Raw genomic sequence first — 19,523 nt, forward strand, 5'->3', positions numbered from 1 at the left:
GTATCCAATGGGTCTGGTTTGAGATTTGGATAGAATTTCTGAAAAGGCCCTAAACATTCTTCTGCAATTATGTACAGTGTAATTATATGAACTGGCATCTTCAGCACTGACAATTTAAAATCAAAATATTGATCAATTTTGAAGAGGTTCTACATCCTATCAAATAGTTGGCTAAGATTCCCTTCTTTATGTAAAAATAAATGAGCACATCCATCTTGTTAGTGAACACATTTGTTTCTGCCTTTAATAAATGGTAGACTTATACTTGTATGCCAAAGCATTGCTGTAATTGATTACATATAAGAAAAATGTATCTATGCTAATAGATACTAGAAACTAGATAACTCTTAAGAAATATATCAGCTACAATTATTTTTATCAAGTTGTTAACTGTTAAATTAACTTCTAAAAGAATAATTTACAGAAAATTGATCTCTACCAAATAAGCACTCACTTTAAGAGCCAACCAGCTTTCTTCATAAGTCTCTAAATGAGTGATTGTGTGGATGAAAGTCATTTATTTCTGTATTGCTCTGTATAAGTGTGACAATCCTCTATCACAAGGTGATACAGAGTAACAGGCTATGCATTCTATTGCTTCTTTTTGCCACTGACCTGGGCTGGAAACATATGTGCTCTCTCTGTTCACCTATATCTGACACCCCCATCCAACTAACAGCTAAAGTTTGAAAAGGCTAAATAGTTGTCCTAAAAATATTATCCATAAATAATCAATTCAGTCATGTGCACCTGCCATCTCAGGGGCAGTTCAGAGAACTAAGCTGTCATCATAATATATCTGTAATGGACTTGACTTGAAGTCTCTTGGAAACCTTAAAATGTTGTTTGCATATGTTCATGACTTGATTAAGAGGCTCACGTTTGTTTAGAGACTGTTTGACTTTATGTTGCTCACTGCTTATAGCATGTATTTTCTTCACAATAAAAAAGATGCTGAGGAATTTTGTCATTTTAATAAATCAAATTCCTCATTTTTTAGATATTACTAAGTCTTATCTCCATATATTCAGGCTTTTCTCACTTATCCTACAGAAGACTATATTTAAGTATAGATCACACAAGAGAGAAACATAATAAGGTAAAAAGATGGCCTCTAACAGGAAAAGAATCATTCATTTTTGAGGGCTGGTGATAGGATCCATTGAATAAAGTTTTTGGCACCAAACTTGCCAACTTGAGGCGACTCCTACAATCCACATGGTGGAAGGAGAAAACTAATATCCATAAATTATCCTCTGCCCTCTATCTGTGTGCTGATACACACACACAACACCACCACCACCACCACCACCACCACCACCACCACATGCACAAATAATTTTTTAAAAATGTAAAGTATCATTTTAATGTAGAATATCAAATTCTCAATGAAAAGGAAAAAAGGATGGTTTATAATAATGCAAAGAGTTTGCATATAAACAGTGTGACTTACTTGTTGACTTACATGCTACATATTTTGCTAAGAAATCATTAGGCATGGAAGAAGCAATGCATAATGTTGCACTTGTATGTTAAGAAGCAGAAAGATTTTTGCTGGATAAGGGTCTTATTTACATGCAATGAATTTTTTTTAAAAAACAGATAAAAATGGCTATCAGTAAAAGCAAGTATTTAAGACAGATGTAGAAGACTCAGAATTAATATAAAATACACCCAAGAGGTAAACCAATCCAATGACATGACAAAATAATCAAATCATTGGAATGTGAATCATTATACAAAATAAAGCCATGATTTACAAAATCAGTGTCATGAAGAAAATGTGTGTGAGAGAGCATGTGTGTGCCTGGGAACTGAAGAGAACATTTTTCTAAATTAAAAGAGACTGAGACAAAAAGACAAAAGCCATTATCTAAAACTTGACAGCTTTTAAGGAACATTGCATTGTTTCCTTTATAAAATGCATTACAAACACCCAAAGAAAGTTGACAATAGCCGAGGAGTAGATAAGATTACAAAACTACTAGTAATTACACAACAGAGCTGGGCAGTGGTGGCACACGCCTGTAATCCCAGCACTCTAGGAGGCAGAGGCAGGTGGATTTCTGAGTTCGAGGCCAGCCTGGTCTACAGAGTGAGTTCCAGGACAGCCCGGGCTACACAGAGAAACCCTGTCTTAAAAAAAAAAAAACAAATCCAAAAAACCAAAAACAAACAAAAAAAATATACAACAGAACACCCTATTTCTAGAAGCTGCTCCTGAAATTTAGGGTCGAGTGTTAGGAAGTCTGCAATTAATTTTCACGTAGCATCACTAAGCATACATGTACACATGAAAAAAAATTTGATGTTTTAGTATTTAATGTTTGAATTAAGATGGCAGAAATGTGATGAGCCTTTGGTTTGATTTGTTTGTTGTTTTGTCTTTCAATTTTTTAACATAGTAAAAATGTTTACAGTCAAAATATGGGGAAAATATAAAATAATTTCTTATAAGATGGTTTTAGAATTTCTAGAAAAGCTATGAAGAAATTCTCCTTATGGAAGATTCAAAACTAAGCTCAGATCTCCAGCTAAGGTGAATAACCAACTATCTGGAGATGAAAGGGTAAAGAGGAGTATAGATGCCCCCAGTGAGTTAGATACTAGGAGGAAGCCCACCATTCGGTACAATTAATACTGAATAACAAAAATAAAGAACCAGTGCCCTGTACAAGCAAACTACATGGGCAATTAGCCTTAAAATACCAGTTATCTGCATATCTAAATATCTTGTGTTCTCAGGATGAAGAGGATGCAAATACTCTAGAGGACCATATACCTTCATGTTCATGGAGGTCAGCATGTTTTTAATTATTTTCAATGTTAAAGGTTTTGAACTTTTACATAACCTTAGGAGAAGATTGAGTTGAAGTTCTGAGCTAGTGACAACTAACAGGTTTCATGAGTGGAATGTCTTGAGTAACCACTGCACTGTTTCAGTAATATAGCAAAAAAGTAGATGAACTTACCTGAGTAGTTGAAGGTCACATTGAACTTGTGTCTGGGCATCTCTGTAGTACTGTGGTGAATACAGAATGCTTCCCACTGCCGTATTTTTATAGCGCAGGCTGAGACTCCCAGGCTCTACCTGTTCAATGCAAGGGTGAAACACTGGGCTATAGAATCTGTCTGTTGGGTGGTGGTGACAGTGCTGCTCTCTCTACAGCTGCAATTGGCATTGGTTCACCTAGGAGTTAACAGAGTGGTGGAGGGAAAGCTGCTTATTTGGAGGATTTGGCAAAAGGCAATGCTAATCACATGCCTTTATAATAAGGTTTATCCATCAACCGAGCTATCTGCTATGGCCTAAATTAACACAAAAGATTAAAAACTAAGTAATTGGTGTTTAAAATGTTATTATTTATTTCACAATCAGCACTCACTTATTTTGTTTTTAGTCATGTTCATCTTCCTTTGTGTTTCCTTTTATTCTGCCACCCCTTATATGTTTCTTTTTGCTCTGCCTCTTCGCTTTCAATCCTTGTTTTTTAAGACAAGACCTCACTATGTGGCAAGGTTAGCCCTGAAACTGTAATCCTGCCCCAGTCTCCCAAGTGCTGGGATTACAAATGTGCACCACCATGTCTATCTTTTAGTATGTGCTTTGAAAATCTCTCACAATTCACTGTAATTCCAACAAGCCCTAGGATCATCTGCTAGTGCTCAGTTCTAGTCCCTCACAGCTTCAGCTTATACCTGGGCCTCTTCTACTGCTAATAATAAAATACCATAGTTAAGTTAGTAATAAAAAGAAGTTGAAAACTAGGCAGAGATGCACCCCAATTATTTGGGAGGCTGAGGCGAAGGGGTCACAAGGCCAGCCTGGACTGTACAGTCAGACCTAGTCTGAAAAGAGAAGTGGGAAAGGGGAATGGACAGAAGAAGAGAGGAACGGAGGGGAAAATGCTTACTTTGGCTCACAGTTCTGGTCCAAGGTCAAGGAGCTTTATCTGGTGAACGCTTTCTTCCTGGAAGCATCTAGATGGTGCAGGGTAGCACATGTTGAGAAACGTGTGTGTGTGTGTGTGTGTGTGTGAGAGAGAGAGAGAGAGAGAGAGAGAGAGAGAGAGAGAGAGAGAGACAGAGAGAGAGAGAGAGACAGAGAGAGAGAGAGAGAGAGAGAGAGAGAGAGAGAGAGAGAGAGAGACCACTAGTCTCTCCCTCTTTCCATAAAACTGCCAGCATTAGGTCAGAGTCTCCACCCTAATGACTTCATTTAACCCTAATCACCTCCCAAGGCTCCACCTTCAGAATCAGATTGTTTCTGCTCTCTTACTACCTCACAATGGGATTTAATTTCAACAAAATGTTTTACATGAGATAAATGATATATGGTAACCCAATGTAACTACTGGCTTTCAAGTTACCTTCGACAGAAGCTGCTTTCAACCTCACACATCAAAGTTTGTCTTTCATTCAGCTGCACTCAGACACACCAGGCACATGGCAGCTTTTCAGTTTCCTCCTCCCCATAAAATCTGAAACACACATAAACTCTAGATCACCAAAATATGGCATCTTTGTTAAAACTCCTGTTACAATAGAAAATCATAGTCACTGTTGTCTTCTGCTCTTTTGAGGAACAGAGACTGGCAAAAATGAGCACTTAACATTAACGGACAAACATTCTGATTTTCAGAAGGAAATTTTCTTAAAGCAGACTTGACTAATTATAATTGAGGAGAAATCGCCTGAAGGGAACATCTACATAGCAACTCATTTCTTCTTCTAAAGGTTGTCAGAGTGGGCACTGGGGAGTCATAACGAGACTGTTTATCAGCAGCAAGCATGGCACTGAGTCATACAGGGAGCATCTAAGGTGGACTTTCCAGAAGCTGCAAAGCTTGATCAGTGGAGTAAGGAGGGGACCTTTACCTTCATGGTCAATATACTGCCTAGATGCTGATAATTGATAAGTCAGACAGGGAAAGCAGAGCATACATCTGAGAGAGAGTGGTTGTTTCCAAGAATGTCACTATGTGTGCAGATTCTCAGTGTACAGAGAACAAGCATACATAGAACAAAATCCCTTTAGCTTCCAACATTACCTCTTTTCCTTTCTCTCTTTCTTATGTTCCCTATGCATACATCAAATCTCTTGTGAATCATCCACAGTTCCTGGATAGTTGATTTTATTTCAATCTTTTCCATATTCTTTTGAATTTTTGAGCTTTCTGTTGTCATGGCCTTAAGCTCAGTTCTGTCTAGAGATAAGCCTGTGAAATCAATTCATTTTTGCTTCAATGTTTTTTATCTCAGATTCATTCTTTGGCCCTCTCTTTCGGCTTGCATTAGCTATTTGCTCTTACATGATAATTGATGTTTTTTGTCAGAGCCTTTAACATATTTACATGGTTGCTTTAAGTTTTCAAACTGCTGATCCCAGTGTCCCAACCATGTTTAATTTTGGTGATAGTGCCTATTCTGTATCTGAGTATAGAGGTTTTGTTGTTTTGGTTTGGGACTTTATATATGCTGCACATATTTTTTATATTTTGCTTTTTAGTGTAGCTTGTTAATTTGTTGTTGTTGAAAGCCTGTCATTAAATAGTCCTTTAATATAAAAAAAAAAAGGAAAACAAAGTTCCTTTAGTGTAATGAAGGTATTAGAAAAGCTATTTGTGGTTACTGTGCTGTGCTGTCTTCTGATGAGCCAGTGAACCCCAAGGCTGTGACCATTCAATGCTTTTTAGTAATGCCCCATGCTTAAATGGTCAGAATTTCTACAGAGGTATAATGGTAGGTGTGTTCCTTCTCCTAGACAGTTAGGCTCTGCTAACCCTGCATCTGGGCTCTGACAAACTAGCTCTCTTGAGGCAGGCCTTATGAGTGAGCTGACTCATTTTAGGCTTTCTGTTGAAGCACACAGGAACTTCCTTCAGCCTCACTGTGAGAACCAAGGTTTCCATCTCCTTAGCTATTGGTGTGTGTCACCCACCTTTCTACTCAAGATAGAGTGGGATTTAGTCTAGGTTGGAGTTTAGAGTTAATGCAGGTGTAAGGCAGGCATGTATATCTCTGGTAAATGCGTGCAGGTGTGTGTGTGTGTGTGTGTGTGTGTGTGTGTGTGTGTGTATGCTTGAAAGTGCCTTTAACTATCCCACTAGGGATGTGATCTCAGAAAGTCCAGCAAAGATAGGTAGGGGATTTTCATACTCAGCTGGCATCTTTGTTTGTTAGCACACCTTTCAGTTCCAGGAAGTTCAGGTTCTTTTCCAGCACCAAAAACAAGAGGACAGGACAGTAATCTTTAATATCACTCAGGAATTTGCCTCCTGATCTTCAGAAACACTGGAATGATTTCAAATCAACTCTCAAATACATTTGTGTAAATGTGTATCCTTGTACAAAAAGAACAATCTGCAACATGCACTTTAAAAGGGGGAATTTAAATTGTAGCAGATGTTTCTCTTTTTTGAATGGGTTCTTGAATTCATTGGCAGACCCTTGGCAAGTTGATGAATTAATTTGTTCAGGCCAGGCTTTATAAACCCTCTAATAATTCTTCCCTTTAAACACATTGACTTGATTGTTGAGATCTACAGCATATGGTTTAAACGTTTTAACCTTTCCTCCTTTAATCAGCTAACATTTACTTCAGAGTTGGATGATGACTGACCATTGAAAGATGCAGTTAACTAAGAAACCAAGTCCAATTTGTCATTTGAATAAGCCTAGGTGTCTAAGAGCAGGGAGAAATCAGTCTGTCATGGAATTTTGTACTCCTTGACAGCTTTAGGATAACTCTTTGTCTTCTAGGCCTGTGCTGAATACACATTTCTGGGAACCACTAAACCTTGGTGACACCTTTGACTGCCATGCTTAGATGTAGCTGAGTTAGTTCTACAGTAACATCTGTGACTAAAGCTGCTCACACTCCTGTAAGTTACCCCTCACCCATGCTTCTTTAAGTAAGCTCAGTAAATTCCTTGGTTCACTAAGTTGGACTTCAGTGGTAGCCTTACTTTGGTCTGTTATTAGTAAATAGACATTAGTTCACATCTCCCTAGTAGTGTCAAACAACACCTAGAATTCAGATTGATATAAGGATGCCAAAGCCATTTGTTCCTAAAAACCCTTTCTAGAGGGAGAGAAAAACAAAGGTTGCCCTCCTCATAAGGTTCCAAAAACAATCCAAGGCACAGTTATGTCCAAGTTCTGTCTGGGGATCTAATGAGTGCATTGAGCTAGAGGGAGACAAAAACAAAGGTTGCCCTCCTCATAAGGTTCCAAAAACAATCCAAGGCACAGTTATGTCCAAGTTCTGTCTGGGGATCTAATGAGTGCATTGAGCTTCCTTACAGAGCATAGGTGAGGGTCACTTAAAGGGGTGTGGGTGTTCCTCTGCCAACAGGCTATGCCCAGAAAGCCTTTACCTAACAGGAATGAGCTGGATAGCTGTATAGATGGAGCCCCCTTCTCCATAGTCTTCTCCCACCTATATACTCTAGTTCTTCCTCAAGGCCACAGCAATTAAGTTGTTTATGACAGATTGTAGGGAGCCACTGGATACTCAGAAGAGCATCCCACAACACTCTCTAACCCTCCACGAAAGGCTGTGAACAGTCAACAAGCCCATCTGGGACAGTCCTTTTGCAAGGGGCATAGCTGTACTCTACAATATAGTAGTTGCTTAACTTGGAGGATAGTCATTCACAATCCATTCAATGGAGAAAGGACAGTCTCTTCAACAAATATAGAAAAAGGAAATATCCATATGCAAAATAATGAAGCTGACCTTCTACTTAGTACCACATACATAAAAACTAGTTCACAATGGATAAAGGACCTACATGGAAACTCTTAGAAGAAAATATAGGAGAACAGTATCATGATGTTGCATTTGGCAATGATTTCTTTTTTTTTTATTCGATATATTTTTTATTTACATTTCAAATGATTTCCCCTTTTCTAGCCCCCCACTCCCCGAAAGTCCCATAAGCCCCCTTTTCTCCCCCTGTCCTCCCACCCACCCCTTCCCACTTCCCCGTTCTGGTTTTGCCCTATACTTCTTCACTGAGTCTTTCCAGAACAAGGGGCCACTCCTCCTTTCTTCTTGTACCTCATTTGATGTGTGGCTTACGTTTTGGGTATTCCAGTTTTCTAGGTTAATATCCACTTATTAGTGAGTGCATACCATGAGTCACCTTTTGAGTTTGGGTTACCTCACTTAGTATGATGTTTTCTAGCTCCATCCATTTGCCTAAGAATTTCATGAATTCATTGTTTCTAATGGCTGAATAGTACTCCATTGTGTAGATATACCACATTTTTTGCATCCACTCTTCTGTTGAGGGATACCTGGGTTCTTTCCCGCATCTGGCAATTATAAATAGGGCTGCTATGAACATAGTAGAGCATGTATCCTTATTACATGGTGGGGAATCCTCTGGGTATATGCCCAGGAGTGGTATAGCAGGATCTTCTGGAAGTGAGGTTTGGCAATGATTTCTTGGACACAGTACCCCAAAAGTCAGATTTTGACAAAAGGAAAAGCATACAAATTGTATTTCAAGATTTAGAACTTCTGTACATAATAAAAAAATAAAAAATAATAGAGTGGTGAGATCATATAAAATGACAAAATATAGATCATGTGTTTAATAAATGCTTGGTATCTAGATATAGAAAGAACACCTATGACTCAACAATGGAAAGATAAAAATATAAAAAGAGTCAAAGGACTTTATGAATACTCTTCAAAGAATACATGTAAGCTTGCTGTAGCACATGAAAAGATGCTTATAAGGTGTCATTAGCAACTAGGCAAATACATATCAAAACTGTGACAAGAGCATAGGCTCTTCTTCCATATTTTCCTATGGAATAGCCACCTTCAAAATATAGAAAACAGGGCTGGTGAGGTGCCTCTGGGTAAAAGCACTCACCACCAAGTCTGGTGACCTGAGTTCCATCTGCATAATGGAAGGACATATCATATTCCCTCAGGTTCTTTGACTTTCACATGCATGTATATGCATACACACACACACACACACACACACAATAAAATGACTATAAAACACTTAGGAAAACAATAAATGATAGAAATGACTTCTACAGTCAGAATGGAGCCAGAGAATTATCTTCTGACATCTAACCAGCCAGTGCTCATCCTGCTGACTTGGAGCCCACATGAAGAACCCTGTCCTTTAGACACTCAGTCTCTTCCCACAAGAGAAGGCCAAAGAGGCCTTTAAACTAAAGATTCCAAATATTGACCAGCTACCAGGGATAGGGGGAGGTCTCTGACACTGTGTAGAGAAGAATCCTATAGTCCTGTCCAGGCTGAATGGAACTTCAGGACAGGTGCAATGGGTGCTGAGAAACATTCAGTCAAGGTGGAGCATGGGGTTTGATGAGGTTATTATTAGATGGAGCACATAGAAGGAGAGAAGAGGGAGCATCAGAATAAAGTGATGAAGGGGCAGAGAGAAATCTGGCTCATCTAATCAGGTTGGAGCAAAGAGTGGGAGATGGAAACGTGTGTGCAAAGTTGCCTTGAGAGTTTCTCAGTGCTCAATTGAAAGCAGACCCAAACAGCCACCAGGCATGCCAAGGAAGACAGTGCATTTTCAAGGCCCAGGCCAGCACTGGCTCAGAATCTTCCAGGGATGGCTTTTCTCAGACCAACTGTCCTGGAAGCCTAAGTGGTATCTGGAATTCAAGAAGCCTCCACGTTTCCAGTACAGCTCAGAAGACACATGTGGTCCACAGGCTGTGCTTTCCACCACCCACAACTCTAGGCCACACTTAGAGGAGATGGTGACAGATTCAATCTGCTGAGGCAGAGTAAAGTTCAACACTTTGAAAGTGTCATCCAAAGAGGCATTCATATGTGCCGCCATTTTAAACCCACAAGCAATTCCGTTAATAATAAACCATTTAGACACAAAAGGCTCATATGCCAGAAATTATGCTTTAATTTATAAACAGAGGATAAAGCAGACAGAAACATGGAGTAGTGAGTCCAAAGTTCTATTGTCTTAAGCCCAGATTTGAAAAGAGACATTTACCGTTCAGTTTGCTTCAGTTTATGATATTTCTCATTCAGAGAGCCAAGCATGCTAGAACATACCTGTAATCCCAGCACTTGGGAGAAGAAGGCAGGAGGATCAGAAGTTCAAGATACATAGAGAGTTCAAGGCCACCTTGGGATACATGAGACTCTATCTCAAAAAATTATATAATTTCTCTGAGCAAGGAGGCACTTGGATGAATGATAATATAAGACCAAGTTTTTGTCTTGAAGGTGCTTAATGATATAAATAATATAAACACCTCCATAAATGTAGCTTGACTTGTTTAAGATGTGATGAGAGCAAAACCAGAAAAACATGGAAAAGTGTTAAAACAAAACAGGTGATGTCTTGTTCATTTCTCCATATTCCAGTATTTTTTAGCATTCCTGGCATGTCCACAGTGTACACCTAATGGCTTTGTAAGAGAACTAATTTGCTAGACCTAACAGCCTGCCAATGACCTACTACTCTACTATATATTTAGCTTTTAATTTGCATAATCAGACCAAATATCTAATTATATGCCACAAAAATCATACATAAAGTACTGTACCCACAGTTACAAAATGTTAGCTAGATAGGGCTCCTTGGGCAGCTGATAGCAATTTTGGTACACTCTGTCAAATTGAAAAGAAACTTGAGGAATGGGGGAGTTCTTGCCTGTAGCATGCAAGATGCCCTGGATTCAACCCCACTGGGAAAGAGTATTAAAGACAGGATTTAAATAGATGATATTAATGGAGACATAAATACAAAATGTAAAAGACAAAGATGAGTAGATGCAGAGGGCATGATTTATCTCTGAAACCATGTTTACTTTTACCAGAGAAGTGAGGCAAACTCTTGTAAGGTGGCTACTAGAAGTCCGGAGAATGGTGTGAGGCAGCAAGCCAAGATACTTTTAGCATTCAACTCACATCCCATATATTTGGCACACTAACCTAGTTTTTGCAGGAGTCCAAGATGGAATGTTCCTGAGAATTGAAAGCCTTTCATTCCACACACAGGAGGGTAATTCCTGCAGCTTGGGCTGCATGCACTTGGCAAGACAGGGGGGGAGGCGGGAAACCTGTTATAAAAGACAGCAAAAAAGAAGATGAGCTGCCTTGAATTTTTGGCAGTAGAAAAAATAGTTTTAAGAAGAAACTTCCAGGCAGTGTTCTCAAAAGTTACGAGGTTCTAAATATATTATAACAACACTTTCCGAAAGGACAAACCCCAAGACCGATTAGTTCATTTCTGTTCTACTGAAGAATGCAATAAATATGGTTCTCATCTGAAGATGCAAAGTCAATCTTGCTAATTACATAAGCAAACATGAGAACAGGTCTAGTGAAACTGTCATGGCAAAGAATAATGGATGGAGTAAAATCAGGCCTTTTGGCAGGACACTGATACAATGTTGCAATATAGAATTTTATGATCTGCTCGGGCTTTTATAATAAGACCAGAATTCCTTTCTTTACACTGGATAAAACATTAGCATCTAATGCATTACCATGGACAAACACTGAAAGTCTAAATAACTCAGATGCATACTATGTCTGGCATGATGTCACAGCTTATCATGTTACTAATGAAGTAGTAATAAGCCATTCTTTCAGCTCCTGGCCAGGTATCTAAGAAAACTAGCCAGTTTCTCTGGACTTTGGTTTCCATATTTCTTTGGAGGGTCCCGAAAGTGAGTTCCAAAATAAAGATTTGAGAGTATAGAGTTTATTTAAGAGGTTTGGGGAGTGGTGTGCTGTAGGCAGCTTGTACTGTCTGGGAAAGCAAACTATAGGTTCTCTTCCCACTTCCGCATACAGGGATGCCCCAATAGGAGCTTAAAATAGGCCATAGAGTACTTACACTATGGAAATCAGCATCTACTTATGTGGTCTGCTTTTCCTTTGTTGTTTTTCTTTGCTTGCCTGTTCACAGCACAGTATCTGTATAGAAAGCATAACAGATGTCAAAGAGAAAGATCATGTGTTGGCTTGAATGAGAAATGTCCCCCCATAAGCTCCTGTATTTGAACACTTAGTCCCCAGCTGACAGTACTGTTTGAGCATGTCATGGAACCTGTGGAGGTACAGCCTTACTAGAGGAAATACATTACTGGGGAACTTTAAGCATTTATAGCTATGGTAGTTTGCATGACAATGGCTCCCATGGACTCATGTGTCTGAATTCTTGGTTCCTGGCTGATAGAACTGTCTGGTAGGGAGTGGGAGGTCTGGTCTTGCTGGGTGATGTCATTCCAGTCAGCTTTCTCATTGCTACATGCATGTGGATTGGATAAGAGTTCTCACCTACTGCTTCTGCACTGTGCCTGCCTGCAACCTAGTTGCCCACCATGATAGTCATGGACTATCCTTCTAAAACTGAAAGCAAGCCACCAAATTAAATCCTTTCTTTTGTAGGTTGCCTTGATCATGGTGCCTCTTCACAGCAACAAAAAAATATATATATATATCAAAGACAATAGCCTTGTCCCACTTCCAGTCCATTATCTTTTTTAGTATTTGAAGTTGAATGTTTGATCTCTTAGCTTCCTGCTCCAGCTGCCCAATGCCATGCTCCCCCGCCCCAACCCCATACCATCCTCATAATGGACTCTGAAACAGTAAGCCAAAATGAACTCTCTCTTCTATAAGTTGCTTTTGGCCATGGAGTTTATCATAGTAACAGATAAGTAGCTAGCTAATACAGACAGAAAAGGAATGGTGTACAGTTGGTTAAGGGATGTTACTAAGCTTGCAGCCTGTAAAATTAAACTGGGCATTGCTGCTGTGAAGAAATTCAGAGGCTTAGAGGGCACATTGCAAAGTTAGCAGTGTAAGTGTAGAGACTGACAGCCTCAGCCAGTTATCTCAAAGATGATGTGTCAGATGGGGAGGAGTGATATTCCTGGCCCTTCGGCCTGAAGTGAATGCAGAGTGGCTCTGCCTGTTCTTAGATGCAAATCCTGACACCATCCCATGTCAGGCCAGCATCAGAGTGATGAAGACCCAGGAATTCCCAGCAGCATCTACTACAGTTTCTTTGCATATGTGTGTATTTGCAATTTCATATTTTTATTTATTCTTTGAGAATTTCATACATGTAAACAATGTGTCTTAGTCATATGCACCTCCTCCCCCCTTAATGTCCTTTTATTTATTTTGGCTTTGGTTTTAGTTTTGGTTTTTGTTGTTTTCTTTTGTCTTTTGCTAAAACAAAATTGTTTCCTTTCTCTTCCTTGATGTTACATGAGTCGTGAATCTCCAGTACCCACATAAAAAACTGAGGACATGATTGCACACCTATATAATACCAGAGCTGAGGAAGCAGAGACAAGAGAATCCCTAGTTCATTGGACAGACACTCTGGCAAAATGGATGAGCCCCAGATTCAGTGTGGTAAAATCTAAGATGGAAGCTCAGTGTGCTGATGCATGTCTTTATTCCCAGCACTCAGGAGGCAGAGGCAGGTAGATCTATGTCAGTTTAAAGCCAACTTGGTTTACATCATGAGTTACAGGCCAGCCACAGCTTTAGAGTCAGTCTCTCTTTGTAAAACAAAAGAAAACAAACAAAAATAACAGTAAAAAATAAAGCAGAGAGTTATTGAGGAAGACATCTGAGATTAATTTCTGGCCTCTACACACACACACACATACACACACACACACACACATTAATAAGCATGTACACACATGTACCACACATGCAAATAATAATGACTATCAGTAACTTATCAATATAAAAAATAAGAAAGATAAATAACCAATTCCTGTGCAGCCATCATTATGGTCTAGCTTTGTTTTTTTTTTTTTTTTTTCTTCTTTAAGCGGTTTATTCAGGAACCTTGAACAATCTTCTGACCCTAGCTTTGTTTTTATTCCTGCAATAAAACATCCTGACAAAAAGCAATTCAGGGGAGTAAAAGTTCATCTTATCTCATAATTCCAGGTTACAGTTTATCAGCTGCATACAGTTGATCATATACATCCATAATCAAGGACAGAGAGAAATATATGCATGCTCAATTACCTGCCTGCTTGTGCTGACCTCAATTTCTCCACTCTTACACAGTTCAGGGTCCCCTACCTAGGGAATACTACCACCCATAGTGGGTCTGGTCTTCCCTCTGAATTAACTTAATTAAGATGATGCCCCATAGACATGTCCACAGGCCAACTCAGTTTGAGACTTTCTTCCCAGGTGATTCTAGATTATGTCAATTTAACAATTAAAGCTAACTACCACATACTATAATAAATACAACTGTCTTATGTAGAGAGAAAGTATGTTTCTGCTTACTATAAATTAATAGGCCCTATCACTTTAGACCTGTGGCACAGTAGAAACCTATGTGGAACAAAACTACTGCACATCCAAAAAGCAGAAAAATGAAGCAGCCTGGGACTAGGACACACTGCCAACAAACTGAAGATCTTGCACCAGACTCCATTTATTAATTGTCCCACCATCCCCTGTGTTCTAGACTCTCAGTCTGACAAAGAAAGATCTACTATGTGGACTTGTGGGAGAAATTCCAGATCAACACTGTAGCAATAGGATGACAATATGTACCTGCAGCCTATGAGGCTAGAGCTGACAGTGATACTGTATACATTTGGAGGAAGGAGCAAAATTCTGTACTTACAATTGCCTTTCCTTTGCAACATCCTGATCCCTAAGATTTTCCTCCATTGAGTCCCTGCTGTGTGTGGAGCATGAAAATGCTAGAGATGATTAGGTGTGTCACTCTAAAATATTGCCATCACAGGAGCTTCATAGATGGGATGATCTGGAGGCTTGCTGGTCATGCTGCACACACACTTCCTGAGTAGGAAGATGAGTATATGTTACTCAGTAGAATGATTTACACCTGCATGAGTTCTGGAGAAAATCAACACTTTTCCCTTTAGAAGTTGATTATCTCAGGCATTCATTTTAGAAGATTGGGCTTGGAGGGAAGTGGTCTGGGTTAAGGATGCTGATGCATGTGACTAACAGTAGGATAAAAGCACTTCTATAAAGTCTGCTGTGCTGTTTGCATCCATTCTGAAGAGTAGTACTTGACCTTTCATTATAGTAAGGCATTGTCGGATCCATGTCCATAGCTGAATGCACACAATTCAGGACACAAGGTTTTTACCTTCACAAGCACCTGCACTCACAGACACACACATACAAATAATTAAAAATTAAAAGTGAAGCCTAACATAGAGAGAAGGCTGAGCAGTTACAAGCACAGGTTGCTTTTCTGGAAGATCCTGTTCTAATTCCCAGGATCTGCATGGTGGCTCACAACCATCTAACTCCAGTTTGAAGGGCTTTGCTACACTCTTCTGGTCTCAGTAGGAACCAGGCACAAAAATGGTACACAGATGTACATGCAATCAAAACACTCATAAACATTAAATTAAAAAACTTAATCATAAAAGAAAACTCTTTATAAAGCCAGTAATTGTTTTAAACTCAACAAATTTCAATTACTGAGATTGCTAACAATTGCTAATACAAAAATCAGGCCAACTAATGCTGTATGATTACTGTTCTTTAATTTTCGGTGCCCAACACATCTTAGGGCTGATCACTTTCATCTATCTGCTTTGGAAGGTCAGTGCTAGCAAGGGAGGTCAGAGAGTGAGGTGGTAGGAGCCAGGGAAGTTGCCACTAGGAATCTATACTGAAGTCTTGGGCTCTTGTTTTCTTTTAATTTTAGGTGCAATGTAAACTCAATAGAAGGCAGGAAACAGGGGAGTAATATAATCTGAGTTTTTCAATAAAATCATTCTGGCAGATGTGGAAGCAGGAAGTCTAGAGACTGATGCAAGAGTCCAGGTGAGCTATGGTGGAGGCTGGGTCCATGGTAGAAGCATACACAAAGGACATGAGCAGAGTTGAGATGGTTTATCTTCTAAATAAGATTGGTGAAAGGAGGCACAAATCTAGAGCTCAGTATAGAGGTGGTAGTTCACTTTGCAGCCATTAGCACAGAAGTTGAGGCAAATGGGTAAAGGTTCCATGGATTAAAAATTCAGATTATATTACTCCATCATATTTAGAAGCCCAGCAGAAGGTAGGGAACAGTAAAGGGAAAAGAGGCAGCAATAGCTGGCCAAGTATGGGGAGGCAAGCCCATATTTGTGAAGGATGCAACAAGTACCAGGTTGGACACTAAGAGACTGAGGGCAAGGACAGACTGGAGACCTGCTTTGCATTTTGGTAGTCAAAAAATTGTCAATGACCATGGAGAGGTGCTGTCTGTGGTGTGACAGAACAGAATTGTACCTGGGAAATAATAAAAGTAAAGTGTGACAATAGAAAATTCCCATGAGAGACTAGAGAGGTGGTTTAAAAGAGCACTTGCTGTTTGGTTCCCAGCACCCACATCGGGTGGCTCACAACCACTTATAACTTAAGCTATAGAGGACCTGACACCTTCTGCTGGCCTTGCACATGTTCATACATACACATATACACATAAGTAAATAATAAAATAAATCTTCTTTTAAAAAGAAAATTCCTTTGAGATATTTTGCTGAGAAAGGGGAAGCAAAGGAAGGGGACAGTTGGAGGAAACTGTATCTTATTCCCCTTTTCTCTAGAAATACCCTGAAGCGATTTCCGGAAACTTCTCTCCCATTCTTAGACCATAAATACCAGAAAGGATAAGCCTCTAGCTCCATGGAGGCAGCAAATGGCAAGCATCTGGAACATATTTTATCATAAAAATAAAATAAATTTTTGAAAAAATTTAATCATAAAAGAAAACTCCATAAATCCAGTAATTGTTTTAAACTCAACAAGTTTTAATTACTGAAATTGCTAAGAATTGCTAATAAAAAAAAACAGGCCAACTAATGCTGTGTGATTACTGTTCTTTAATTTTCTGTGCCCATTATCATGTGATCAGTTAGGTGATAAAAGAAAGACCTGAGTGTATATCAATCACTAATGTGTGAGGACCTGTGTTCTATTCCCAGCACATACAAGTGTCAGCCTCACAGAAGCTAAGAGAATTTGGGGAAAGGCCAAGAAAAGTAGGTAACAGACAAGAACATAGTAATCTGCATTCTGTATAGTCCATACTTTCAAGGAGAGATTTGCAAGAAATTTTTGATTTGGAACTCCTGGACAAAGTACCTACTAAGGCGCTTACCTCATCGTCTCTGCATGGAGTTACAGAGTAGAGTCAAGTGGAATTAGGTTGCTGGTAATATTTCATGACCCTGGGTGATATGACTCATGAAATTTCATTGAATTTAGGGCAGTCTTCCAGAAGCTTCCTGCTCTGGCTCTTGCTTACCTTCTTCTTCTCTGTCTCTTAACTTTGACTGTGCTCTGAAGAGGTGAGGAAATGGCAGACAGATATTGCTGCCCTGTGTCTCCAAGACTGAACACAGTGTTCAGAACACAAAAACACACTGTATGTGCCCATCACATAAATAGCTAGATTCATGAAAACTTGAACATTCCATACAAACTGAATTCAAATTATTTTCTCTTATTTATACCATAAAGGAGAGCATTACAGTGATGGAAAGGAATTATAACAGCTAAAATGTATCATGATTTCCTTGAATAATTTAGACACACCCATCTTTCTCAGTCTTCTTAATGCATAACACTCAACTTGGAGGTTGAGGAGAGAGGGACATGGAAGGTCTTGGGTATCTAGAAGCAGTGGTTCCCAATCGGAGCTGGGAAATTCACCTACACTCTGCTATAATATTTGAACAGCTGCCTGATGGATGGCAATACATAAACTCACAAATCCTTTGCCAAGTCTTGAATAACCCCTGGATTAAATTCATAGTGGAGCTCACAGGGGCTTTATTCACACATTAAACGACAGCCCAGTTCATCTGCTGCCAGCCTTCACAGCACATAGCCTAATACAGCATGTTAGCTTGGTGTATCATCTAGCTTTCTGTTACCACAACAAAAGACCTGAGAAAACAAGCTTAAAATGAGAAAGGGTTTTCATCTGTGGTTCATGATCTTTTAGCCCTGCTGCTTTGGACCTATGACAGCACAGTCCATCATGGTGCAAGTGTCTGAAAATGAAGTAAAAAGAAAGACAGGAGGGGCCGGAGTCCCAGTGTTCTCTTAACGGGCATGCCCCAAAATGACCTCACTCTCTTTCACTAGATTCTACCTCTTTAAAGGTTCCAGAACTTCCAAAAAGAACCTCAGGCTGATGACCAAGCCTTTAAAACATGGAACTTTGGAGGACACTTACAAACCACCTTCAACCAGCTTACCACTTTCTTTCATCCGCACCTGTCTGGATTCCCCACTCCTGGAGGAGTGTCTTTAATCATTTAAACTTACACCCAGTACTCTTCTATAAGCACTGTTACTAGGGAACCCAGTTTTGCACAAATTCTGACTGATAAAATTTGCATGGAATCCAGTAACAAGTTTCAAGGACTTTTTAAAAAATCATTTATTCTTTGAGAACTTTATGCATGCTTACGATATATTTTGGTCATATCTACCTCTGCTTCTCCCTCCAGTTTTCCCTAGACCGCCTTCCTTTATGTCTCTCTCAATTTCATCTCTTCCTCCTATTCCTCTTCCACTTCTTCCTCTGCCTCCTCTTCTTTAATAATTGATCAAGTCCAATTACTGATGCCTGCACATACATGGATGTGGGTCTAGCTATCCACAGGAGCATGGGCCATTTAACAAGGTTCATACTCCTATCAAGGAGCTTTTAACCTAGTTGACCTTGACTTGAATGACACTCCCATTCTTCATTGGAAGGTTATCCCTTTTGAGTCTAGAAACTGCATTATTTCACAGGTGTTCTTGGCATTTTGAGGGGAATGCTGCTATTTTTATAAGAAGCCGCCAAGCTCTGGCATGGCAATAAGCTTGACTGGTTGATCTCACATTACCCACTAAATGAAGCCAAAACAAGCATTATCACATGTTTAGATTTACTGGAGCCTCTGGCTTCAAGTAGCCTGATGATTCATTCCCAAACAGCTCACAAAGCAAGCCTCTAACTATTACTGCCGGCTGTGAGCTTTGTGGCAGTGGGAAGGGTTTCCCTGTTTTATTTTTAATCTAACGACACAAGCAACACTAACCACAACCAATGAAAATGAGTAAAGAGTTAACTTTCAAAATGGCTACAGTCCAGATGGCAGCATGCAAGTCATCAGAACCATTTCATCTTCCAGAAGATTTATCACTAGCTAACCCAAGCCTTTCATGTGGGTTTCTGCCACAATCCTTACTGCACACTCACAGGAGGAATCTGGAGTTTGTGGGAATGACATAGCACCATGAACATGGACTTGTACAATACAAAGGGTGGTTGAGGCAAAAGGCTTGGCTGCAGCATCTTGCTTTGCCACAGGGTCTGAGAAGACTGGAATGGTTGGTGGCATGAACTCTGCACAGTCACGACTGATTTGCACTAAATGCTCACTGGAGTCTTGACTTTTACCTCTTTATTAAGCACCACACCTTCTACTTTTTTCTGGTTTTGTCTCCAGTAATTCCCTAA

At 39.6% G+C, this 19,523-nt stretch overlaps 1 protein-coding gene across 3 annotated transcripts in view; it reads right to left on the bottom strand.

Moving 5' to 3' along the window:
• The window catches only part of Ercc6l2 (ERCC excision repair 6 like 2), a 127,714-nt gene extending 123,328 nt beyond the window's left edge, over positions 1 to 4,386 (bottom strand). Inside the window, exons 1-2 of one of the 3 annotated variants that reach the window (XM_052157653.1) lie at positions 4,371 to 4,386; positions 2,973 to 3,091 (exon numbers count right to left, since the gene is read on the bottom strand). In XM_052157653.1, coding sequence (XP_052013613.1) covers positions 2,973 to 3,012 — 40 coding nt within the window. In that variant the 5' untranslated portion in view covers positions 3,013 to 3,091; positions 4,371 to 4,386. Of the gene's footprint in view, positions 1 to 2,972; positions 3,191 to 3,914; positions 4,057 to 4,370 lie in introns of those variants that run through there. The other 2 variants (XM_052157651.1, XM_052157652.1) reach the window with 2 other exon arrangements.
• Positions 4,387 to 19,523: the final 15,137 nt, after the last annotated feature.

This window comes from Apodemus sylvaticus, chromosome 14, assembly GCF_947179515.1.
Source record: "Apodemus sylvaticus chromosome 14, mApoSyl1.1, whole genome shotgun sequence".
Lineage (NCBI taxonomy): Eukaryota > Metazoa > Chordata > Mammalia > Rodentia > Muridae > Apodemus > Apodemus sylvaticus.